General features: G+C 42.6%; 1 protein-coding gene across 1 annotated transcript; it reads left to right on the top strand.

Annotated features, from left to right (window-relative positions):
* Positions 1-10,266: 10,266 nt before the first annotated feature.
* Positions 10,267-25,681, top strand: LOC145394144 (uncharacterized). Its single transcript, XM_080268124.1, has 5 exons — positions 10,267-10,393; positions 17,016-17,057; positions 18,052-18,187; positions 24,120-24,226; positions 25,380-25,681. The coding sequence occupies exons 1-5, from the start codon at positions 10,267-10,269 to the stop codon at positions 25,679-25,681; spliced, it is 714 nt and encodes a 237-aa protein (XP_080124250.1).
* Positions 25,682-27,119: the final 1,438 nt, after the last annotated feature.

Below are 27,119 nucleotides of genomic sequence, written 5' to 3'. Positions count from 1 at the left end.
CCCTCTGCCAACGAAAGCTAAAGGAAGTTAAATATTCACTCCAGTTTGCCCACAAGATATCATAAAAGCCTATTGATGGAGTTCAGGAATTTTGTGGATATGTGGGTCATGTGCCAAGGAAAACTTGACTGAATTTAGATTTTTGTGGTGATCTGAGGTCGAGTGTGGGTTCAAGACTGTTTTGTGTGTGTGTGTGTGTGTGTGTGTGTGTGTGTGTGTGTGTGTGTGTGTGTGTGTGTGTGTGTGTGTGTGTGTGTGTGTGTGTGTGTGTGTGTGTGTGTGTGTGTGTGTTTCCACATCTTAAAAATCTGTTGATAGAATTCAATGAAGTTTTGTAGATGCGGAACATGGGCTAAGGAAGATTTTATTAAATTTTGGTAGTGAGGCGAGTTGTTTGGTGGAGGCGGTAATGGAGGTATGCACTCTCTGAATGCTGTCTACTTGTTTACTTATATTAGGTTGCGTAAAAGATTCAGACATACAGTACAGCGACACCCGATAAAGAGTGCGAGAATAACAGGTAAATATAGAAACGAGCCAACCAACTTATTGTACAGATCTAATGGAGACACCGTAAAGCGTGAGAGTATTTTAAGTTTAGTAAAGTGAAATGACTTACATGTTTGGCACCCTCAGGGGACGCGCCCCCCGAGGGTTAGAGCCACTGAAGCAGACAAGGGGCCATATTCTCGTCTACTAAGGAGGATTTCAACACCTTTCCTAACCACCTAACACTATTCCTACATATGGCACGTTAATGTTGTCTTGTGTTACGCAGATTAGTCTCTCGTGTGTTATATGAGCAAAGCACGTTGATATTAACCCCCTCATGGTCGGGAGAACTCTAGGACTGGATTCCATGTAACGCCAGGTGATTTTATTCGGCTAAGAACGAGTCGTGGGAACTTGAGAGGTTTTATACGATCAACATTAACCCTTTCATCGTCGGAACAACTCTGGTATTCTAATCCTACTAACACCGGACGATTTCCCTTCGCTGAGAGAGAGAGAGAGAGAGAGAGAGAGAGAGAGAGAGAGAGAGAGAGAGAGAGAGAGAGAGAGAGAGAGAGAGTTAAAGATATCCTTGGGCTGGAGGAGTTACAGCAAAGAGCATCTCGCCATAAACTCATCAAAGTCGGCTGGAATTATATATAAAGGTACTTATAATCACCCATCCTCTCGCCTATAATTTAAGGATAAGCTACGGACACCCATATAATATACAAAAGCCGCCATTATCTCCAAGTTTATTACCAAAATCTTCTCTCTACTTATCGTTTGGTTTTAGAAGTTGATGCTGCGTCTGATGTTCCAATATTATGCTTGGTGGCGGGAAATTAGAGAAGGGGTGGAGGAAATTGAGGGTCTGAGGGACGAGGAGGCAGATGGGCTGAAGGAAGACAAGGGAGGGAATTGGGGAAGAAATGGAGGGAGGGGAAGGAGGGAGGGGGTCACTGGAGGAGGAGGATGGGAGGGAAAGGGGACAGACATAGAAAATAAAACGGAGGTAGGAGATGAAGGGAGGGAATGGAGGTAAAGAGGGAGAAAATAAAGGAAGTGAAAGGTGACTGAGATACAGAAGGAAGGCAGGGAAAGCGAAAATGAAGGGAGTGTAAAGGAGAAGAAACTACATGAAAATACAAATAATATACAGTAAATATGAGGTCTAGTGACTTGTAATAAGGTTTTCTGCGGGAGTCATTTACTAATACTGAAAATTTAACCTACACTTATAGAAAAAGAAGAAGAAAAAGAAGGATTTGCCCTGCTCACTTAGTCCTTCAGGCGTAGCAGTCAGCGGGGGAGATACGATTGTTGAAAAAAAGATATGGAAATTACTGTATTGTTGGCCAGAAGGAAGAGGAAATAAAGCACAGGGATCTATTCTGTCCTTAATCGTTAGTTTCCGGAAGGCAAGACAATTACAGAATACACTCGTAATTAATCTAAGGTCGTTCAGTCGTCAAGATCTTTCAGTCGTCAGTATACGCGTCCATCTTAAAGGAAAATTAGTGCAGTTAAATACAGTAATTCGTATTAAAATGGCTGTATACTAATTTGCTTTAAAAATATATATATCCTTTTTTGTTTACCATGATAGTTTTATTTCTAAGTTATTTTGTGGCTGTTCCATACGAGAAACGAGTGGGGGGGGGGATCGCTGGTGTGGAGAAGTAAGTGAAATTAAATGAAAGGATGAGTATGGGTGGCGATTGGCCGGGTGAGGGTAGGGAGTGGGAGGTGGGGTAGGGAACGTGAAGGGAGTGGGAGAGGGGAGGGAGAGGGTGTGGGAGAGGTGGGGGATGTGAAGGTAGTGGGGGAGGGGAGGGAGAGGGTGGAAAGTGGGATGAGGGTTGCGAAGGGAGTGGGGGAGGGAAGGGAGAGGATGGGGATGGGGGGGAGAGGACAAACAAGGAAGTGAGGAGGATGGAATTTGGAGAGGGGGGGGGGGAGTGTTGAACAAAGGGAAGGTGATGGAGGGAATAAAATGAAGACGGCGGAGGGGGGGAGTGATGAGGGAAGGGGGAACCTGGGACAGAGAAGGGAGGCTGAGGAAGGGAAGAAAGGGTGGGAGAAGTGGAGAGAGAAGGGAGGGAAGGAGGGAGGTAAGGAAGAGAGCAAGGGAAGGAAGGTAGGGTAGCAGGGAAGGAAGGAAAGAAGAAAGGAAGGAGGGAAGGGAACGGGAAAGAAATTGTGCAAAAGAAAGGTAAATGATTAAGGAAATGAGAAAGGAAGGAAAGAAAGATGGGAGGGAGGGAGGAAAGGAGCAAGTAATGGGTGAGAAAGGAAGGAAAGAAAAAAAGATGGGAGGGAGGGAGGAAGGGAGGGAGAGAGTAATGGATGAGAAGGAAGGAAGGAAAGAAGAAAGGAAGGAGGAACAGAAGGAAGGAAAAGAGGGAGGGATAGAAGGAAGGAAAGAAGGGAGGGAGAGAAGGAAGGGAAGGAAGGAAGGAGGGAGGGAGGGAGAGAATGAAGGGAAGGAAGGAAGGAAGGAAGGACAGAGTTGTGAGTGACCATCCTATCCCTCTGACCTCGACACCATTACCACACAAAGGAAGAAGGGGTAGGCAGGTTGGTAGGAGGAGGAGGAAGAGGAAGAGGAGGAGGAGGAAGAAGAGGAAGAAGAAATAGAAGAAGAAGAGGAAGAAGAAGAAGAAGAAGAGGGAGAGAAGTAGAAGAAAAAGGAGGAGAATAAAGAGAAGAAGGGGGACTACAGTAACCATCATCACTAAAATCCTGTGCATAATCCCATGAATAAGGAGATTTCTCTTTCATTTTAGCCTTTTTACTTCTATGAGTGTTTATATAAATTTGGTGATATTTTTCAAACTGGAGCAATAGATATAGCGTTCGTAAGCATCTATCCCCAAGAGGGCTGTTATAAACTGAATATGATTGTTTGATATCATGAAGAATAATGAGCAAGAAAGTAAATAAATTGGAGGGGTTAACCAATAGATATTAGGTTGGATTGCTTTTTACTGTCGCATTGTAGTCTCCTGTAAACTTGGATTCCCATTTACTTTCCCACTGCGATCCCCACTGGGTGTGCATTTATCAAGGATCATAGCCAGTTCGTCGAGTCCATAATAATCAAGGATCTAAACCTACTGTCGAGTAAACCAGTCACCGTAGCAGTTCGTAATAATCAGAAATCTTGTAGTTTTTCGTATTCTTCCACTCTAATTTTCACTTTGTTTTGGCAGTGGAGTGGATGTGAGTGTGAGTGAAGAAATACTGCAAGTATATATGTAACTACAGACGCCCACTCTTGAAAGTGTGAAACGTGTTTGAGCGAGCAGACTTGCAGATGTTTTTGTTTTATTTAAAAGAAAATGTGTGCCATCCCACTTGCGTGATATTAATGCTCACTTTGATATTAATTTCTTATTTATTTATTTATTTATTTTTTAACTGTGCATACTGTTAGTTTTAAAGGCTTTGGCCTCTCATCTTATAGGATGACGGGTCACACACTTGACCTTTTTTTTTTTTTTTTTTCTCATTTGACACTTCTTGGCTCTTTTTTGCACTGTGTTGGTGAATTTTGAGAAAGGCTACGTAAGTACCACCTATTATTCTTATATGAGCTTCCCATTTATGTGCGTGGGTACGGTCTAGTCTTAATGATTTCCGAAATAACCCAGTTTTGGTGCTCAGTGTGGCGATTGGCGAGTTATCATTTTTTTTTTCAGTATTATGCTGGCGAATTTCGAGAAAAAGCCGCTTAAAAACACTTATTACATTTTTATAAGCTTTCCAGCTATATGCGTAGGTCCGCTGTAGCTTTAATAGCTTCCGAGATAACGCGGTTTCAGTGCTCAATTTGGTGCTTTTAGTCTTTTTCAGCCATGTGAGGGTGAGCTTTGAGAAACATCACTTAATTTCATCTCTCACTTTTTCATAAGCTTTCCAGCAGTGTACATGAATCCGCTGTCCCTTTAATAATCCCCAGAATAAGCTGTAGTGTTGCTTGGTACTCAGTTTGGACTTTTTTTTTTTTTTTTCAGCAGCATGGGGTCGGATTTTGAGATAAATAACTTAAATAACATTTATCACTTTTTTCATAAGGATTCCGACGATGTGAATACACCCGCTGTAGCTTTGATAGACTTCGAAATAATCTAGTCTTGGTGATGTCCATGATACAACGCTTAGTCAGCACAATCCGAAAAAAGTTTATAAAATAGGAACCTTTGGCGCAACATTTGGATTGCTACTTTCTGTCTCGTCAAACTCTCTGCAGTGGATTAGAGCGTGGATTACTTTTTACCATTCCATTGAAGTCTCCACTGACGCTGAACGTGTCTCTTTCTACATGCTGTCCTGTTAAAACCTTTACCACTGGCGGATCCTCAGTTACAACCTTGCTGATAATTCCACCTATTCTTACTGTGTTGTTGTTGCCATTCGAGCCTCTGAAGGAGAAGAGAAGTAAGGTCACGGGAAGTCTTACAGCCTATAATCCGTTCAGGCAGATGACGTCATTCTTGTTTTAATTCTGTTTCCGCCAGATTATTGTTCTCACCTTTGGAGAGAGAGCCCTTCAAAGTGAACCCCTTCAAACCACCATCTATATAGCTTGATTGTTGAACTGCTAAAAGAGAATAATGCCAGAATATGATGCTAGTCACGAGGAAGTAGTATAGAAAATATGTCGAACAGTATCAATGTCTTTTTCTGCCACTGAACTACAGAAAATAAGTTGTAAGAAACGAAAATCCAGACCAAGTTAAGGTGAAATTGCTACAGTTAATCAAGGCTAAATCTAACCTCTCCTGCTCCAAAGTCTCTCCAAAGCTGGATAAAATAGCCAGAAGGACGCACGAAGATATTTGACAAGCTCGTCGTAGTAGTGAAGGGGTTAATTATTTGTAGCAGGGCCATTGTAAGTCCTGGAGCAATTTGGGGAAATCTTTATATACCAGTTCAGATCAATAGACGATTTTATTCAGCTGGGAGTGAGTCGTGAGGGTCTGAGTGTTGGCCTGGTACAAGGAAGTGACATCTTGAAGGGAAAGGCAATCAGATACGCAATACGCAGGTCGATGAAAGGAAGCGGTTATGAAGGGAGGAAGATGCACGACTGTTGTATGCCTCTGTTGTTGCAGTGTGGTAAAAATGAAGCAAGTCATTGTTGTGGTGCTTGCTATCACATGCCTTTAATTGCTGTTGTTGCAGAATGAGATGGATTAACTGTACTTGCAATTATTCTATTATGCAGCCTTCTATTGTGTTTTAAATAGTATAAATGCACGTGATAGAAGAATGTTTGTCTCTTACTATTACTACAGATTTAAGTATACGGAAGTTGTTAGTGTAAAGACCTACTATAGACAGATTATTATATTTCGCACATTATCCATATATCTGTACACAATAACACCTGGTAACTTCCTTGTCTGCATCATCCACTCTATCTCATAATACAATACCGCATACAATACTTTGCATGCTGAACAGTGGTCTTCCCTTTCACTTGTAATTAGCGTTTCAGTTCTCCCTCTCTCTCAGCTTGTTGCGAGACACGCCTACTGATTGTCGCTGTTTCCTGTACCACCACCTATGCAGTCAGTCAGTCAATTCCCACCCCACCCCCTTCTCTCTCTCTCTCTCTCTCTCTCTCTCTCTCTCTCTCACCTGAAAAAAAAGAGAAAAATACTATAGTGGTCGTCCTCCAAGTGGGTGAAAGGAAGGCCGTCAGTCCAGCCTTGCACGACCTTGTCTGGCCCCCACCGTGTGCCCCTGCCCTGCCCTCTAGCCCTCCCCTCCCCTCCCCTCCCCTCTCCATCTCTCCTTCTCCCCTACCCTGCTCTTCCCTCTCTTCCCTTGCTTCCCCATTATACTCTCTTACTATGCTGTCTCTTCTTCCTCGCTTGTCTTACTTCCTTTGCCTTCCACTTCCCTGCCCTGCTTTGCCTTGCTTAACTCTGCCTTACCCTTCCTTTTCCTTCCCTTCCCTTCCCTGCCCTTACTTTTCTTTATCCTGCCTCCTTTTCCTCCTCTCCTCTGCCTCTCTTCGCTCTCACTCCCCTACCCTGCCCCCTCTCTCTGTCCTCTCTCGCCCTTCTCACCTTCCCTTTCATCCCTTTATCTTCCCCTCACCCCTATTTTTCATCCCTCACGCCCTCTCACCCCTCTCCCACTCACACATCTCTCACCCCTCTCACCTACACATCCTTCTCCCCTTCCATCACCCCTCTCTCACTCCGCCTCACCTCTTCCATCCCTCACCCACCACACCCTGCCACCTCGCCAAGACACATCCTTTCTTCAACTTTATTGCATCTATCTGTCTTTCCCACCGACAGCGGGGAAGGGGAGGAGGGGAGGGGACTAATAGATAAAGTCTCACCGGTTGGGAGGGAGAGAGAGGTGTATGGGGGGGTGGGGGCTGGGGGGGGAGGGGAGTCTAGTTGTCCAATATATTCTCTTTTAATCGAGTCCAGCTAAAGTAGTGTACCTTTGTTGGGGGGTAATTGCTCTCTCTCTCTCTCTCTCTCTCTCTCTCTCTCTCTCTCTCTCTCTCTCTCTCTCTCTCACACACACACACACACACACACACAAAGGGGGGTTAACTGCAGTAGATCGGTATACTCTTACTATAGGCAGCTTCTGACTTACGGGACGACTCCACCCATCATGCCCACGAGAGAGAGAGAGAGAGAGGGAGAGAGAGAGTACATCCTTAACCTCATCAGTCCGACGATGTATAATTCCCCTTTAAACCTGCTACTTACAGACGATTTTCTTTAGCCTAGTTGAGAAGCCTGGCGATGAAAGGAAGAATTTTGGGAGTGAAGGGGGAGTGGTTAGTTATATATATCTTCTTCATTAACCCCTTCACTCCCCACGAAAGTTGAACAAAATCGTCTGATCGTAATAAGTAGAAGAAGAAGAAGAGGAAGAAGAAGAAGGAGGAGGAGAAGGAGAAGGAGAGGAAGAAGAACAAGAAGAAGAGGAAGTGGAAGAAGAAGAAGAAGAAAAAGAAATTTAATCAAGACTAACCTCTTAAAATTCTGACACATTTTCCAGAGACATTGGTATAAAAATAACTATAGATTTACAGAAACGAGCGACGAGAAAATACGTGTAACTTAATTTAACCTGTAAAAATTGACTATACCATTTTCACTCTAACTTGGCCCAGATCTTTTTCCTTTAGCAGATTCGAGCATGTACGTCAGTGGTAGAAAAAGCTATTGGTACTGCTCTAGATCCCTTCCACAGCACTTCTTCGTGACACTCACCTATTACAGCTCAGAATTCAAGATGGAGAGAAGGTAATTTTAGGCCAAGTTTGAGTGAAAAGAGTATAGTGAAGCTGACAGACTAGACGAGTGCTTAGCTTGAGTTGGTATTAACCCCTTCAGTACGAGAACATCTTTTTATAATGAAATTTTTCCACCTCCAGACGATTATATCATTTTTAAAGGAGAATTTTCTGACTGAAGGGGGAGTGTTTGAATATATCGTCCTCATTTACCCCTTCCGCTATACATCTGGACAGCAAAAAATCGTCTGATGGTAGCAAGAAGAAGGAGGAGGAGGAGGAGGAGGAGAAGTAGATGGAGATAGTGAAGAACAGGAAGAAGGAAGAGAAAAAGGAGAAACAGATAAAAGAAAAAGAAGAGAAGAAGACGAAGGGCCAAGTCAGATTAAGTTATTACTGTGTCCTTGTCCTTTGACGAACTTTCACCTGAGTTTAACCACCTTAACCTTGGATCAAAAGGAACACACCTGCAAATTTTCACCATCCTCCTCCTATTAGTTATAAGTAACCTGGTGGACAGACTGACCAGCAGAAAGGCATATATTGATCGATAGATAGATAGACGGACAGGTAGATAAATAAATGGATAGAAAAATAAACTGCCTGAGTGAATAATTAGAGCAGCTGATCTCCAAAACACAATCGCCTCAACCTTGGGTCATCAGGAACCGCCCTACAAAATTTCGTCATGATCGTCCCATTAGTATTCTGCAACCTACATACCCCCACCTCCCTCTCTGTCACCCGAAAGGAAGATGGAACGGTGGACTGAGGGAAATATGGCATCTTCAGTCTGCAGTCCACCGGGTTCACGACAGATAAACTTAAAAAAAAAGATAGACACACTGATTTGCAAAGAGACAGGAGTGAAAATAAAATCTCTATCCAATCATACTGTTTTTCCTTTACCTTGGCCTAAAATTGCCTTCTCTCCATCTTGAGTACTGAGTTTTGTGGCAATAGATTAACACTATAATATGATGTTAGTCACGAAGAAGTGCAGTGGAGAGTATATAGAGCCGCAGCATTTTTTTCTGCCACTGTGCTACTGGAAATAAGCTACGAAGGAACGAAAATCTGGGCCAAGTTAAGGTGACAGAAGTATACCATGCACTACAATTTCTTAGATCATAACTCCGTCCATCTTAAGTAGAGGAGGTAGCGAAGTTCCTGCTATTTTTATTTATGTATTTATTTTTCCCTCTCATGTTCACGTCTTTCCTAGTGTTTTTATTATTATTATTATTATTATTATTATTATTACTACTATTATTATTATTATTATTACTATTATTATTATTATTATTATTATTCTTTAGAGTTCCGGACGATTTTCTTCAGCTGAGAGTGAGTCATACCTGATTGTTAATATTATGCAGCTTATCTGTTACGATGCGCCTTCTGTGTATAAAGTAAATGGTGGTTGTTCTAGTAGTGTATTCTCTCTCTCTCTCTCTCTCTCTCTCTCTCTCTCTCTCTCTCTCTCTCTCTCTCTCATCCATCTTACTCGTTACCATCCTTATTCCTGCACTCCCCATCCTTCCATTCCTTTCTCACCCCCAGTTTCCCTCCTTTTCTTCCTCCCCTTCTCTGCCTCCCTCTCTCCTACTCTATGGCTCTGTTCCTCCCTATCTCCCCCTCCCTCCCTCCCTCTCCCTCTCACTAGACAGTTCTCATCATCATGCTCACTGGCTGTTGTACGGAAGGTCACCCACCCTTACCCCATCCCTCACCCTCACCACCCACCCTCACCTCATCAGTCACCCTCACCACGAACCCCTCACCCCATCACTCACCCTCATCCCTCATCAGTCACCCTCACCTTCACACACTCTCCCCTCACCCTTACTCCCCTCCCCCGCTCCCTCGGTCTCACCATTCACAAGCCACCCCTCCCTCACCTTTCCAGAGAGAGAGAGAGAGAGGTAGTTAAGTAGGTAATGGCCCGTACGGTATGTTTTCTGCCAGTCAAGGTACATAATGGTAGACTAAACTCCTTCAGTACGAGGACGCCATGTTCCTTATACTCTTGCTATGGTATCTCCTGGCGATTTCATTCACCTTAAGGTTTATTTATTTTTTTTTTTAATGGAGGGGTTTGATATGTTTTTATGAACCTCTTCGGTCTGATGGACGTATATACCTAAAATCTATCTATCTGTCTATCTGTCTATCTATCTATCTTTCTATCTATCCGTCTATCAACCTATATCTGTATCTATCTGTCTAGCTATCAGTAAATCTGTGTCTTTATATATATAATCTTTTACTGTAGACGCCTGGTGGCCTGGTAACCGAACGCTTTTCTATCATATAAAACACTATTCGGGGCGTGGACCGGTCTCCTATCCTTACATGTTCTGGCCTACAGTAACCTAGCCTCGGACCCCTACGCTCAGATGGCAAAACTTTAAGTCCTTTCATTGTTACTATCACAGGACGGTCTCTGTTTTATTCAGGCCATGGAAGAATTCTTGTAGCAAAAAGGGCTAATGGAGGTTGTTTCTGAGGCCTTCATAAACCCCAGGATAACATCGTCTGGTGGTTGTAAAGATGAAATATACGGCATCAGACTGAACGGGTCAATCCCCCCGCTACCAGGGGGCTCTCCTAAGCTGAGTAAAATCGTCAGGTGGCAATTAAGAATACACTGCAAAAAGACGTCTCCGTACTGAAAGGGTTAAAGAGGACTGGGCGACAGACCAGGCTTTCTAGTACGTGTTACGAGCCTGTTGAGTATTCCACGCACCAGCTAAAATGAATGAAACTGCTTCTCATTAGTCAAAATAAAGCATAAAAAGTATTTTCTCGTGCCCGGGGGGTTAGACTTGCTCATGTTCGGGACAACTCTAGCTTTCTATCCCGGCGAACATCAGACGATTTGATTCAGTTGAGTGATTCCCTGAAGCCTGAAAGTTAATAAGTTGGAAGGGAACATGGTCAGCTGGGATTGATCTAAAGTTAAATCTCTATAAAACTTAGAAACAGCATCGCAGTCTACCATGCCACAAAGCAGTGTGTTTTGTGCTTCGAAATCTGTTACAAATAATTCTTAGCTTAAAACACGTGCAAATTTTATCGAAGCGATTACTTCTAACGTAACTGAAGGAGTCATACCATTAACCTGAAGTAATTTGCATACGTAAAATAAATTATCTCTTACTCTGTATTTTAATAGGGTAGTTAAGCCCAGTCTCGATCTGCTTGCATACATTTCTCTTATTATCGTCGGCTATAATCACAATTCTAAAAGTGCACTGACTGGGGGATCTTGCCATACGCTTTCTGAAAGTTGTAGCGTATATATTACACAGGATTACACAAGAAAGCAAACAGCAACAGACCTTATGGTCCTTTCGAGGCTGCTTGTTAGAGAAAACTATGACTGCGATTTTGGTGTTACTCATTAATAAAACTGTTACTTTTACCTCTGATGATAGCCTACTTTTTTTTTTTATGTCGTTGCTTTTATGCTATTATCTGGTGGTGATTCAGAGGTAGTGGAGTGCAGTTGTTAGATTCTGGTTGTGAGCTATAGTGTGATGGTATGGGGACGTGTGGACGTGAATGTTGTTGCTGTTCTGGACTGCAGGAAACCATTCACTTCATCCGGGCGCTCCCACAGATCTTTTACTGAGGCTATGTTGAAGGATTTGTTTGTAAGGTGCATGCAGCGAATAAGTCTGTTGTGTTGGAGTTGCTTTACAGTGAGGACTTATTGGATTCTTTGTGATTGTATTTTGTGTTGGTGCTGCGATAGGGAAGGGTGATGGCCACGATTTGAGGCGAGGTGGGGATCATGTTGGACGTAGTGATGAGGATGGAGTTGACGAAGGAGATGAAGAAGAAGACGAAGACCAAAGGGGATATGGAGGGATGTGACAGGACGAACTGCAGATTGAGGAATTTAAAGGAATATACCGTACATGATAAACGGAATTGGAGGCGAATTATTATTATTATTATTATTATTATTATTATTATTATTATTATTATTATTATTATTATTATTATTATTACTATTATTATTATTATTATTATTATTATTATTATTATTATTATTATTATGTCATACCAACAAAATGATGCACACAGCGAAATGGTATGAGAAGCAAACATACCCTCTGACGTTCGAGGGAGAATGATAAAAACGAAAGGCAGGACGCAAAACTGGCATGATATTGTTGACAGATTTTTCATTTTGATAGTACGATAACACTCCTTAGCGAACCAGTAGTGAAGCAGAGGACATGAGGTCGGTGAAGGGCCAGTGGTCGTGACGGTTGACAAGGAGGTACAGGTTAATGAAGACGACAACAGGTAGGGAGGTCTTTGTGAGCGACAGAACGAGGAGGGCTGGTTCTGTCTTGAGGCTTTGGCAAGGTTAGGTTAGGTGAGATGAAGTGAGGTTTGGTCAGGGGTAGGTTAATTAGGTTTGGTCCAGGTTTGGTTAGAGCTGTCCAAGAAAGGTTGTATGTTTGGCTAGGGTTAGGTTATATTGGGTAAGGCCAGGTTGTTTATATGGTTTGAGTTAGCCAGGTTATGTTTGGTTAATTTAGGCTAAGTTAGGTTAGGTTAGGTTAGATTTTGTTAGGGCTGGTTTAATTAAAGTTGGGTAGCATGTGGGTGGGAAGACGGAGGGGTGTGGATAAGAACAAAAAGGTAATGGTTTTGTTCTGTAGCAAGCCAGATGTGTTGAAAGCATGGGGTTAGTGATCGAAGAGGAGGCACAGGTTAATGAAGGCGAGGGCAGGTAGGGAGGCCGGGGTGAGAGCAAGAACAAGGGGGACGGGTTCTGTCTTGGGCCTCGGGGGGAAGAGAAGAAAGAGGCTGAAAAACAGGTGGAATAATTAACCCTTTCAGCCAAATGACACTATTATCTGCATTACTTCCTTAAATCTTCACTGACGTGTTAACTACAAGAGGATTCTTCTAAGGAAATAAATCGTCTGGAGGTAGCAAGAATAAAGTTCAGAAAGACGTTGCCATATTGAAAGGATTAAACTGACGGTGGGAAAGAGCGATGCGAAGAGAACAAAGAAAGGAAAGAAAAAAAAAAAACGGATTTATTGTGGCTCGTGGGGAGAAAACGAAAGAAAGAAATATTAGATTATGAAGAAGAAAAAATATCTGGAAGGAAGGAAAATATAGAAGACACTAGTGACGTCCGAGAAACAAATCTGAAAACGAATGTAAACAGAGAGAAAAACATATATGCTTTTTCAGAGGAACGAAGTCACGCTGTGCAGAGTGAGACTGAATGGTCGGGGAGTGGAGAGTGTGAGCGCCTTCAAGTTTAGGTAGTGTGGTGAGAAAGAATGGATGTTTAAAGTATGAAGTGCTAGAAAGGATACAATGGGGAAGGAGGACGGTGGAAAAAAGAAAAATTGGAAAGATATGATGGGGAAAAAAGAAGTCGTTACATGACCTTACGGTGATCCCCACACCTACTTCTGGATTAAAACGTCAACTTTGCTGTAAGAACACAAGCAAAGAGTGAGAGGTGTGAAAATTAAGTGCCTGAGAGGAGCGTGTGGAGTGATGTAGAGAGACAGACACACAGATGAGCATGTTTGCGAGTACTGAGGTATTGATGTAGAGATGCTGCAGGAAAGTTTAGGAATAGTAATTTGGGATACTTTGGACATGTGGAACGAGCGGAGGGGTGAGAGATGGAATAAGGTAGTGCATGTGAGTGAGGCTGAGGGAAAGGGGGCGAGGGAGAACGAAGATGAGGTGGAGGGGTGGCTTGGAGAGGTATATGAAAGACTGTGAGGCGGAGAGAGGTACGCGTGATGGGGGAGGGCAAGGCGGTGTGAAGGCGATTTGTTCGTGGCCACCCAGTCTGGGATGAAGACGTCAGGCAATGGATAAATAAGTAAATGAATAAATGAATAAGCAGACAGACAAACATACAGATAGATAGCTAGATAGATGGGGAAGGAAAAACCAAGGAGATGAAAGGAGGAAAGGACGTAATAGGGAAAGGAAAGTTAAACAAGCACAGGAAAAATGATGGATACAATGAAGGAGATTAAATAAAAGGGGAGAAATAAATTGAGATGCGGTATGGAAAAAAAAAAAAGAGAAAGAAACAATAGGAAGAAGAGAAGCAATATATATAAAGAAAAAAAAGGGGGGAAGGATTGATTGTCATGATAAAAGGAAGGAAAAGCAAGATAGGAAAAGGAGTTGGTGGAAAAAAAGGGGAAAAAGCAGATTGGAAGGATGGAAGGAAAGAAGGAGGGAAGGGAAGAATGAAGGGGGGGAAGAAAGGATGGAAGGAAAGAAGAAATAAGAGGCAGAGAAGGTTTGAAAGCGCTACAAGTTGTGATATGAGAGAGAGAGACAGACAGGCAGAGACAGAGAGAGATGGAAAGGTAAAGCAAATACGAATGAGAGAGAGAAGAAAAGAGACAATGAATATGAGATAGAGAGGGACGACGAGACTTCTGAGCTGAACAAAATCGTCTGACGGTAACCAGGAAGTAATAAGCGTTCTGGGACTGACGGTACAGGAGAAGACACAGGAAGAGGAGGAAAGAAGAAAAAGAACTTGTTAGGAAAAATAAGTGTCTAAAGGAGATGTAGAGGAACAGAGAAATATAGATACTGTAGTAAAATTGTACAGTAGTAGTATTAGTAGTAATAATAGTAGTAGTAGTAGCAATAATAGGAGGAGGAGGAGAATAAACCTTAGAGAGAATGAAAGAAGGAAAGAAGAGGAGGAGGAAGAAGAAGAGTGTGTGTGAAAGGCATGCGGAAGTAGTGAAGGAGGAGCAAGAAGTGGGATGGAGGAGGAAGAGGAGGAGGAGGAAGTGGAAGGTGAATACTGTATGGGGATGTGAAGGTTAGATGAGTACCCCCCCCCCCATTGCTTCAGGCACGCTCTCTCTCTCTCTCTCTCTCTCTTTCTGGTGTTGTTAGTTGTGGTTGATTTTCATTGTGTCACCACCATCATCATCATCATCATCATCACCATCACCATCACCATCATCATCATCACCATCATCATCATCATCACATCACCATCATCATCATCATCACATCATCATCATCATCATCATCATCTTTCCCACCAGCCCCATTAACTCCTCCCACCACCACCACCACCATCACCATCATCATCATCACATCACCATCATCATCACCATCATCATCATCACCATCATCATCATCATCATCATCATCATCTTTCCCACCAGCCCCATTAACCCCTCCCACCACCACCACCACCACCACCATCGCAATCATCAGTATCACCACCATCCTCTCCAATCACCACCGCCATCACCACCACCGCAGTCATCAGCATCATCACCATCTCACCACCACCACCCTTTCCAATCACCACCGCCATCACCACCATTCTCCCCTACAGCTCTGTCCCACCAGCGCTACCACCATCACCAACCACAACTACCACCATCAACGTCACACTCACTCACCCAACCTGTCATCATCCATCCACCTCACCCTCACCACAATCGCCATCTTCTTAACTCCTTTCTTTTCCACTGCCGACTGGGTCTGTAGCTTTTACTGTCATCATCATCATCATCATCATCATAGCTTCAGTTTTCATCATTATCATCATCATCATCATCATCATCATTATCATAGCTTCAGTTTTCATCATTATCATCATCATCATCATCATCATCATTATCATAGCTTCAGTTTTCATCATTATCATCATCATCATCATCATCATCACCATCACCATCTTTAACTTCTAAAAATTTCAGTGTATTGCAGTCTTTATATATTTCAATTTTGCTGCTAGTCAACAATTTTTTTTTTTTAACTTAGGAAGGCCTCTAGAAGTGAATGGATTATTGAAAACTGCATCTAACCTTCTTCATTTCATAAAGATTCTCCTGTGCTGCATGAAAACATTGGTAAATAAATAAATAAATAAATAACGTGAATAACAAGTATGATAAACGAATAAAGTGTGGATCGTTAGTGAACAGTCGCTTCGATCAGATTTCTTCACATCTCTTACATTAGCCCCTTCACTACGAGACCGTTTTTATTTCAGGCATGGATCTGCAGACGGATATATGCAACTGGGGGGAAACTTAATAAAATGGAGGATGTTAGAGACAGCCCTCATTACCCCGAACATCACCACATATTCCTAAATTAAGTAAAAAGTCGAATGGCAGCAAGAATGAAGTAGAAAATCCATCATCATAGTGAAGGGGTAACCATGCTATTCCTCTCTAAAATTCCTTGGCTCGTATTCTCGTCGGTTGAGGAAGATCCCTAACACGTTTTCCTAAGCGATTTATTTTGTTTATTACACCTCACTGTCCTATTCTGTGTTATATAAATCCTTCCAGTATCGCCGTATTCTGCATAAATAACGTACAAAAGGGTGTTAACTAGCCATATCCAAAAATAAATCGTTAAGGAAAGAGGTGTTAGGGTGTCTCCTTACCCGACGAGCATAAAGGCCCTTCACTTCTCGTCTAGTTTTTTCTTCCTGATCAATAAGTTAGAAAATGAAGGACACACACTTTCTAGACTCTATACTTACCCCGCCATCTTCCTCCTTTATCACCCTCATCCCATCGCCCTAACTCCCACCATCACCACATAACCATTCCCATTCTCTTCTCTGACCCATACGCTAAGCACACTGACCCGCTTTTCGTCGGCGTGGAAGACGACGTGGTGCCTGCTTCTTTTGCGATTTACTTTACAACAGCATCATCATCATCATCATCGTCTTCATCTCATCATTACCACCGCCATCATCGTCATCATTACCGCCACCACCATCATCATCAGTATCGCCACCACCACCACCACCATCATCATCATCATCATCAAGATACTATTCCCAATAATATATGGTGTTTTACAGGAATTAGAAGCAGAAAAAAGCACAAAAGGATAACCCACAGCAGAATACCCAGAAAAATGGCCCATACGCCCATACACTCGTCATTCCAGCCTCCCAAAGTCTCTGTTTGTCTTAATTTTGCAGATACATTCATCGATAATCAAAACAAAGACCATAAAACGTAGATAATAAGCCACAAGGAATTTACATTGACTTTACCAACACAGGCGCTGGAGAGGGACGCCTTCATGTGGTGGCTCTGATATAATTGGACGGTGGAGCTGCCTGGTTACACAAACGTCCCTCCTCTCTCCCTATCCCCCAAAATGACGATGATGGGCTGCAGGAGGGGAACTTCAGCCTACAGTCCACTGGGTTTACTTGCAGATGAGCTTACTACTACCACTACTACTACTACTACTACTACTACTACTACTACTACTGCTACTACTGCTACTACTACTACTGCTACTACTACTACTGCTACTACTGCTACTACTACTACTACTACTACTACTACTACTAATAATAATAATAATAATAATAATAAGGGGTATTTCCTAGATAGCATAGAAGTCTTCGTTACACCTCTTCCTTAGCGGTTTATTTTGCATATTACTCCTTAACATTCCCTTGTATGTTACTTATATCGTTTTAATATCGACATCGTTCGCTTCAGGAATTTACAAGAGAATACTGAGGTACGTGCAGAATAAATCGCTGTGGAATATGTGTAACGAAATCTCCACCCATGCTAGTTCAAGACATCTCCACTCGCTCCACCTCCACCTCTGAACCACCTATATCTCCACGTCCACCTCTACCTCCACTTCCACCTCCATTTTTTTTCCATTCTATACGCGTTGGTGGAATTTGCTGTAATGAGGTAGCCACATATTCTGACCTCCTCATCTACTCAGCTTCCACATCCACCTCTGAACCACCTTCTCTTCTTTCCACCTGTGAAGCATTCCTATCCTTTTTTTTTTCTTTTTCTAGACGTGGTGGCGGAATTTGAATCAGAGGCGGTGGCAAACTCCGATGTCTTCATGTGCTCCACCTCTGAACCACCTCGATTTGTATTTTGTTTATTAATTTGTTTTATTATTATTATTATTATTATTATTATTATTATTATTATTATTATTATTTATTATTGTTATTACTATTATTATTATTATTATCATTATTATTATCATTATTATTTTATCATTACTATTGTTATTATTACCATTATTCATTTATTTATTTATTTATTATTAGCAGCAAACGAGGCAGCAATCAACCCTACCTCTCCATCCATCCACCCAATCCACCTCTAATCCACTCCCTTTTTCTTCCTTTCCAGATGCGCTGGTGGAATCCGCGCTGGAGGAGTTTGCAGCGGCGAACTCTGACCTCTCCATCCACGCCTCCACCTCCGCACGTCGCAAGCGCTCCGTCTTCCACCTCTTCAACATGGTGACGTGCGCTACTCGGTGCAACCCGCTGGACTACAAGGGCTACGGCTGCTACTGTGGCTTCCTGGGGTCTGGCCTGGTGGTGGATGGGATTGACAAGTGAGTGGGGGAGATGGGTCGAGCTGGGGGAATGGTTTGGAGGATAATTCTCTCTCTCTCTCTCTCTCTCTCTCTCTCTCTCTTCTTCTTCTTCTTTTTCTTCTTCTTCTTCTTCTTGTTTTTCCTCTGATCTTCTATTTCTTCGTTTCCTTCACTACCATCACCTTCTTCTTCTTCTTCTTCTTCTTCTTCTTCTTTGAGGTTCCAAGGATCAGACGTTATTGTACAGTAGATGTCATTACCACAATTAGTTTATTTCAAAATTTTACTGAAAAAGACAAGAAGAAAAATAACAGCAAGGAAGTCCCCACGTATGGCTTTCATGTATCTAAGGTTTCCCATCATCGTCTTCGAGAGGGTAAGCCAGACGTAGGGAGAAGACTTTGCCATTTTTCATTACAATATGTGTTTATTTTCTGTTCTTGCCATTTTTAGACTATTTATACCAGCTTAGAGGAGATTTTTCGAACTGGAGGATGAGATACAGCCTTCATAGGGGGTCTAAAGTAAATTTTTTTTTTATTTTTTTTTTTTATGCGAGGAAGAAAGAACCAAAGGCCATGAGCCCGCAGTAACAGTTCCCTCCAAGAGAAAAACAAAATACAATAGAGAGCCAAATTCAAGATCCGATCATTTTGAGATGCCTGGACACACTACGTTTGAAAGACTGGAGATCATAGGCAGGAGGAAATACAGACAGAGGGAGACAGTTCCAGAGCTGACCTGTTGCATAAATGAAAGACTGGGAGTAACGGTTAACTCTTGCATTAGAGAGTTGGACAGAAAAGGGATGAGAGTTTGCTGCCAGACGGGTGCTACGCGCCCGTCGTAGAGGTGGAGGAATGCAAGCAGACAGTTCAGAGGAGCAGTGACCATTAAAGTAGCGATAGAAAAGAGATAAAGATGCAACAGTGCGGCGAAGAGACAGAGGTTGAAGGGAGTCAGTAAGAGGAGGAGAGTTAATGAGACGAAAAGCCTTTGACTCCACCCTATTGAGAAGAGCTGTATGTGGGGAGCCTCCCCACACATGAGAGTTGTACTCCACACAGGGGCGGATAAAACCCCTGTATAGAGTCAACAATTGTGCAGGGGTAAAGAAAGAGCGGAGTCGGCTTAGCACACCCAATCTCTTGGAAGCAGATTTTACAAGAGTTGTAATATGATCTTTCCAAGATAAGTCCCGAGTAAATGAAACCCCAAGCATGTTCAAGGATGATGAAGGATTAAGCTGAATATTATTAAACATTAGTGGGTATACCTGTGGAAGATTTTGTCGGGTTGATAGGTGCAAGAACTGAGTCTTAGATGCATTAAAGACAACCATTATTATTTTTACCCCAGTCAGAGATATGAGCCAAGTCAGACATTAGGTGTGCCATAGCCTCATCCCTTGTTTCTTGAAGTAACTGTTGAGATGGGCGTTGCGGGAACCGCATGGAAAGGTGAAGGGTGGAGTCATCAGCGTATGAGTGGATAGGGTTAGATGTACAGCTTAGAAGATCATTGATGAATAAAAGGAAGAGAGTTGGTGATAGGACAGAGCCCTGAGGAACACCACTGTTGATAGATCTAGGAGAAGAACGATGGCCGTCTACGACAGCGGCTATAGAACGACCAGAAAGGAAGCTAGCGATGAAGGCACAGATAGAAGGATAGAAACCGTAGGAGGGCAGTTTGGAAATTAAAGATTTATGCCAGACTCGATCGAAAGCCTTTGAGATGTCAAGTGCAATGGCAAAGCTTTCGCCAAAGTCCCGAAAGGAGGATGACAAGGAGTCTGAAAGGTAGGTGAGAAGATCGCCAGTGGAGCGTCCCTGACGGAACCCATACTGACGATCGGAAAGAAGGTTGTGATAGGAAAGATGCCTTAAAATTTTTTTATTAAGAATTGACTCGAAAACTTTTGAAATACAGGATGTTAAAGCAATTGGACGATAGTTGGAGGGTTGGGAGTGGTCACCCTTCTTTGGGACTGGCTGAATGAGAGCAAACTTCCAGCAAGAAGGAAAGGTACAAGTTGACAGACAAAGGCGAAATAGTTTGCCTAGGCAGGGTGTAAGCACAGAAGCACAGTTTTTTAGAACAACAGGAGGGACGCCATCAGTCCCATATGCCTTGTTAGTACTGAGGCCAGTAATGGCAGAAAATACATCAACTGAAGAAATTTTAATGTCAGCCATGAGGAAGTCAGAGGGGGGAAGTGATGGAGGAACAGCACCGGAATCGTCTAAGGTGGAATTGGAGGAGAAAGTCTGTGCGAAGAGATCTGCTTTATCAGTAGAAGAAATAGCTACAGAACCATCAGAGTAGAAAAGAGGAGGGAAGGATGATGAGGTAAAGTTGTTAGAAAGATTTTTGGCAAGGTGCCAGAAGGAGCGGGAAGAATTCGAGTTGGAGAGTTGAGAGCATTTAGTATGGATGAAATTATTTTTAGTAGAGCGAAGAACAGACTTAGCACGATTCCGGGCAGAAACGTAAAGATTATGTGATTCAGGGGTGGGTTGGCTCCGGTACCTTTTGTAGGCCTTCTCCTTGTTGCGGACAGCATTAGAACAAGCGTGATTAAACCAAGGCTTTCTTGCGTTAGTCAAAGGATATGAGAAAGGAATGTATGCTTCCATGCCCGAGAGAATAACCTCAGTAATGCGCAAGGCACACTCAGATGGCTCACGGCCATGGAAGCAATAATCATTCCAGGGAAAATCAAAGAAGTACTGCCTGAGGGCCTCCCAGTCCGCAGCTCCAAAATGCCAGGGACGACGTTTCCCTGGAGGGTCCGCAGGCCGTACTGGAGCGATAGGACAGGTTAAGGTAATAAGGTTGTGATCGGAGGAGCCCAACGGAGAGAAAAGATTAACAGAGTAAGCAGAAGGATTAGTTGTGAGGAAGAGGTCAAGTATGTTGGAGCTCTCTCCAAGGCGGTCAGGGATACGGGTAGGGTGCTGTACAAGCTGCTGTAGGTCATTAAGGATAGAAAAGATGTAGGCTTGTTCACCAGGTGGATCCGTGAAAGGAGAGGAGAGCCAAAGGTGGTGGTGAACATTGAAATCTCCAAGAATGGAGATTTCAGAGAAAGGAGAAATGGACAGAATGTGTTCCATCGTAGAAGTAAGATAGTCGAAGAATTTTTGATAGTCAGTAGAATTAGGGGATAAGTAAACAGCACAGATATATTTAGTTAGAGAATGACAGGAAAGCCGAAGCCAGAGATTGGAGAATTCAGAAGAATCAAGTTCAGGAAAACGAGAGCAAGATAAGTCGTTGCGTATGTATACACAACAGCCACCTTTGGCTTTGAAATGAGTATAGAGAAAGTAGGAGGATACAGAAAAGGGTTTGCTGTCAGTTGCCTCAGACAGCTGAGTCTCCGTTAGAAAAAGAAGGTGAGGTTTAGAGGAGGAGAGGTGGTGCTCAACAGAGCGAAAGTTAGATGAAAGGCCGCGAATGTTGCAGAAATGAAGAAGAAGAGAGTCAGACAGTGGTTCCAGGCACCTCGAGTCGTCACCGGGAGAGGGGCAGATGGCGGGGGCATTTATGGTCCCCCCCCTGGGGACTCCGAGGCTGGGTGAATTGACGCCATTTTGGTGAATTTTGAATAGGAAGTGTAGTGTGTACTGTGCATGTAGTTTGGTGAAGATAGATGGAGAAATTTGTACTGGAGAGCATGCTGGCCTACTCTCTGTGTAACTGAGACACTGAAAAAGTTCAGCAAAGGGGGATGGTCAGGAACTAGTCCTGAGGGCTGATGAAACGGGAGCTCCAGCACTCCCTGTCATCAGCTTTCCATCCACCTCGGGAGTACTGCCCTGCTCGACTGGTGCTACAGTCTACTCCTCAGAATCGTTTGGAGGTGTCACTGATAAGATTTCAAGAGACGTCATCGCAGTGAAGGATTTAGCTGCACCATAAGACATGGGTGTGCTTCAGAATACCACAACTTTTCCCTCCTTAAAGTAGATATTGTAAACTTTTGTGGGGAGGGGGAGCCAAAGCAGCTGTATAAATAGTAATGGAGCTGTAATACCGGTGGACAATTTTTTTTTGTTTTTTTTTGCGATCCATATAAGAACAACGGGAAAATATCTTGTTCTATTATTGCTGAAGAAAACTTTGAAATTATCCTTAACTTTACACAAACCATTTACTCCCACAGAACCCAGTCTTAGTTTTTTTTTCTTCACTCTTCACCATCCCCCATTACAACTCCGCTTCATCTCACCCATATTTTTGTCCCCTAAGTCCACTTCTTTATCCCCTTCCCCCTGCATATTAATTCTTGGGTAAATTAATTCTCATTATAAAGCTTCACTGAATTAATATAACTACCCCTACAACGTCCACAGGGTATACTTTCCCACCCCATCCCCAACAGTCTACCAAATTCCCAGCCAATCCTGCTCACTCCTTTGCTCATCACGCCCTTCTTTTTATCCTCCCCTCCCCCACTTCGATGGCTTCTTGCGCTTCTCCGGTCATATGGTCGATGAACGCACTTGTTTTGTGATTTACCGAACTTTATTAATAAGCAATATGGAACGCCAAATACGGTACCTTATAACGAGACCTTTACTGTTGTTAGGCTGGATAATAAAGGTGGAAAATCATGGAGGGATTGTTAATTTTTTTTACTACCATTTCGTCATTACTCAAACTTGGCCTAAAATTGCCATCCCTCCATCTTCAATGCTTGATTGTAAAAGAAGATTAGCACTAGAATATGAAGTTAGTCATGAAGAAGTGCGTCAGAAAGAACATAGAGCTTTAGTATTGTGTTTATTCTGCCACTGAGTAAAGTAAAGCGAGGTATAAAAGGACGAAAATGTGGGTCAAGTTAAAGTAAAAGGGATATAGCGACGTCTTTTTCACTTCATTTTTGCTGCTGCCAGACCAATTTTGCTGAGCCTTGGAGAAATCTGTTAATAAAAGGGGGTACTTAATACTGTACCTAAATGTTTATGTTTGAAAAGTTCTCGTTAAACCAATTAAAACTGTCTATTGGTGTTCAAAATAGATTAAGAAGGGGTTACGAGAGACGTGGGAGCTGGGACCTTGGCGAGAAAAGATGAGTCCTTGCATTTAGTGACGCCTTTTTTACTTTAATCTTACTTATGGTTGTTTGTGGAAATAAATTATCATTCTGTCCATGTGAAGAGGATGGAGAATGAGAAACTGACTAGGAGAGTGTATATGAGTGCGATGGAGGGGGAGACTGGAAGAGAAAGACCAAGGATGAAATGGAGGGATGGAGTGGAGGGATATATGAGAGAGGGTGTGTGAGTTGGAAGGAGAGAAGGCAAATGGCAGAGGACAGGGCGACGTAGAGGCGATTTATCTGTGGCCAATCCTTATGGGATTAACGTGTCTTGGAATAGATACAGTAGATAGATAGACAGGTAGATCACTTTTTGCTTTACCACTTTACATCTACCAGCAGGTGATGGATGGGGGCGCCTGTCATCCACTTTTTTTTTTTTCTTTTTTAATTATAATGATTCTACACCGAGTAACCCAGGAAAACATTTACGATGCTAGATGTTAACCATATAATCAAGTGAAGAAATGATGTGGAGGCTGCCATGGTGCTCTGTAAACTGGGTGGAGAGGTTTAAATGCAGCGCCCATCCAAGAGCCAAACCTCCACTTTCATCCCCAAACCTCACTGTGGAGAGGCGTTGTCTGCCGCAAAGGGACATCGGGTCACTGCACGGGACGGCACTGCAGAGGTGATTGCCTGCCTGCGGTTGGTGGGTCTGCTCGATCAGGCAGGTGTTACTCAACAACAACAACAACAACAAAATGCAACAGTTGGGCCACTGTATACATGAAAGCTGTTCAACAGAGGTCATTTTTGTCTAAGACTAACAAGGCTAAAGAGATACATATGATTCCTTTTTGTTTCTGTCCACGAATTGCCCTTCTGTGCCTTCCACAGGTGCTGTAAGGGACACGACTGGTGCTATGAACACGCCCACTGTCAGGGCCTCGACCACTACCTCGCACCTTATAAATGGAAGTGCAATGGTGGCAAGCCGTACTGTGGTGAGTTTACCCTAAAATACTCTCATTCTTTCATAGTAACGTCACAAAGAAAACGTTTAGCGATAACTTGTGCATTCTTTAATCATCTCGTATAAACATGGGTTAAAGTGTTTCTTCTTTAATAATGACAAAGTGCTAACTCTGAAGTTTATTTATATTAGTATATAAAAAGTAGGCGAAGATATGTTTTTGTATTATGTTACTATTTTCATGTAGGCTACAAAGATAAAAATGACAAAAAATCTAGGTTCGACCGTCTACAGGTGGCGTCCAGAAGCTGACACGAGTAGCAGCTGAGACATGACGCTGCCTGACTTATAACTGACGCTACCAACACAACTCTGACACATCAACAACCACAGCTTCAGGACAGCAGTTGCATCAGGACTTTGACAAGATAAACATGAAAATGAAGACTGTAACCGCCGCGACAGACCTCAAACCTCCAAACCTCACTACTAAGACAACTGTTACCAGGCCAGGCACTTGATTTCCATGCACCTGGGAGCGGGTGTGTGTATGTATGCAGACCTAACCAAAGGTAAAGGTGATGGCAGAGATAAGTGTACATATTATTATCTTACCGTACCTACCATTCTCTGAACTAACCACTCTCTCAGCCACATTAACCCATATATTGCACACAAATAACTAGTCAGCAGAAGCCACGGACTAGAATGTAACGTTTTGTGTTTAGCTGCAGAATTTTACTGTATGTGAATTGGGAGTGTGTATTTATAAGAGGAAACGAAAGAAATAGAAGAATACGATATTATAGAAAGTGGTCGTCTGTGGCTATTTAAAATTGTTCTCGAGTCTGTGGTTCCAGCCGTCGAAATTGCTCTAAATGTGCTGCTTCATGAATTTTTACTGCATGGTCGTGAAAATTGTGTACCTCCGATGATGCTGATGAGAGTGATGCTTTCCTCCCGTTGACGATGAAGATTATAGTTACTTTCATTCTGTTATTATGTTGGAGATTATGCATTCCTCACATGAAGATGATGATGATGATGGTTATTAGGTATAGACCCATCACTGAGTGTGATTGTGTTGCATGAATGATACTTTCCACTATTATGTGCTTTCTTCAGATGATTATGATGATGTTTTGTTAGCTTCAGGCCCATTAGTAAGGCTGTCTGTGTTTCAGTGACGAGGCGCGGTCCACTGGGTGCAGCCAACAGTTGTGGTCACCAGCTGTGCGAATGTGACCGCGAGTTTGTGGAGTGCCTGAAGCAGTATCCGTGCCCCAGGACCAAGGCAGTGTGCATGACGTCGCCGTGGAGGTACTGGCAGAATCTCTTTATGGGCATGTCCAGCGGGATGGGCATGCACCAACCCAGCCACAACCAGCACCAGCACAGCAGCCACGCCCAGCACCAACAGCACCAGCAACAGCACGACCAAGGCACCCCTTCTAGTCAACCAGAACACCCTAATGCAACCTTGTGATCTGGTGCGAGTTCTGTAGCGCTCTTAGCTTCTACTGTATAGTAGACCTTCTGTAACATTCCATTCCTAAGGCTTTCACGACTGTAGAACTCTTGTAGTACCCGATTCTAAAATTCTCCACGACTGTAGAACTTCTGTAACACTTGATTCCTAGAGTTTTGACCACTGTAGAACTTTTGAAACACCCTTTTCCAAACAAAATCACAACTAGAACTTCTGTAACACGATTCAAATGTTAACTCGACTGTAGAACTTCTGTAGCACTCCACACCACTAAAGTTTTCACCATAGCAGACCTGCAGCATTCTATTTCAAATATTGTTACGATATTAGAACTCATCAACACTCGATTTCAAAGGTTTTCGACAGCACTCGATTCCACTACTTCACTGTCGATAAATTAATAAGTAGCACATCACATTTTAGCTTCAATAACTCATCTGGCACTGGAGTGTGATTATCAGACAAAAGTTCGATTAATTCTCTGTCGAAATTAGGCTATTTTTTAAGCAGGAAGGACAGGGAATGCCCAGTAAAAAAAAACTTGCCACGCTTCTTTTTCATCCTGCAAAACACATCTCATTAATTTTACGACGAGAACAAATTAGAGGTTTGTGTGAATCCTGACCTTGGAATCAGCATATCATTTTTCACGATTTTTCCACGCCGCAGAAGTTACACCGAAAGTTCGTGTGATTTACCCTAGACCAGCTAAAGTCCCGCAGCTTATCACTCACTTGACATTAAATTTTTCCAGGATTTATATACTCCATACATTAATACGGGAAACAAACAGCTTTTCACCAATATATTATATCATAAAATAGCCAAACCATAGGCTCTACCAATACGCTTTAGCTCTTTAGTAGTTTATCGCGCCATGGCATTTCTTGTGGAGGATCATATTCCATCATAAGTAAAAGTATATTCATGAGCTAAAAATAAGAATTCTGAGCGGAGGGAAGTGACAGTAAAAAGTAATAACGAGAGATTACTAATTGGTGAGATGCTGGTTGAAGCTTCTCTGTTGTATCGCAAGGGAAGTCCGGAGAGGAATGGAGAGGGAACCTTTACATTTCTACAGCCCTACATTCTATTATTTTTTTTTTTTTTAACTACAGCCCTATTCTATTTATCTCTCGTCAGAAATCCGTCCACAGAATAACAGATTTCTGTATAATACACATAACCTACTGGCATACCGTGCTGTCCGACGCTGTTCAGATACATTCATGCATTGCGAGACGGTCAGAATAGCAGTGCCATTAGCCCTGAAATTTATCATGTTAAAATATTGGAATCTTTATATATTTTTAAGGAACAGTCTATTGGACACTGGTGTAGCGAGTGAAAAAAAAAAGTAATTAATGTATTATGTAAGAAAACTGTGATACCTGACAAAAAAATGGATGACTGGTTGATAGGTCACTACTGTTCT

This window comes from Coenobita brevimanus, chromosome 26, assembly GCF_032717465.1.
Source record: "Coenobita brevimanus isolate Jiangsu-jjx chromosome 26, ASM3271746v2, whole genome shotgun sequence".
Lineage (NCBI taxonomy): Eukaryota > Metazoa > Arthropoda > Malacostraca > Decapoda > Coenobitidae > Coenobita > Coenobita brevimanus.
Note: the sequence above shows the minus strand (reverse complement) of the source record. Positions and strands in the feature narration are given on the sequence as shown.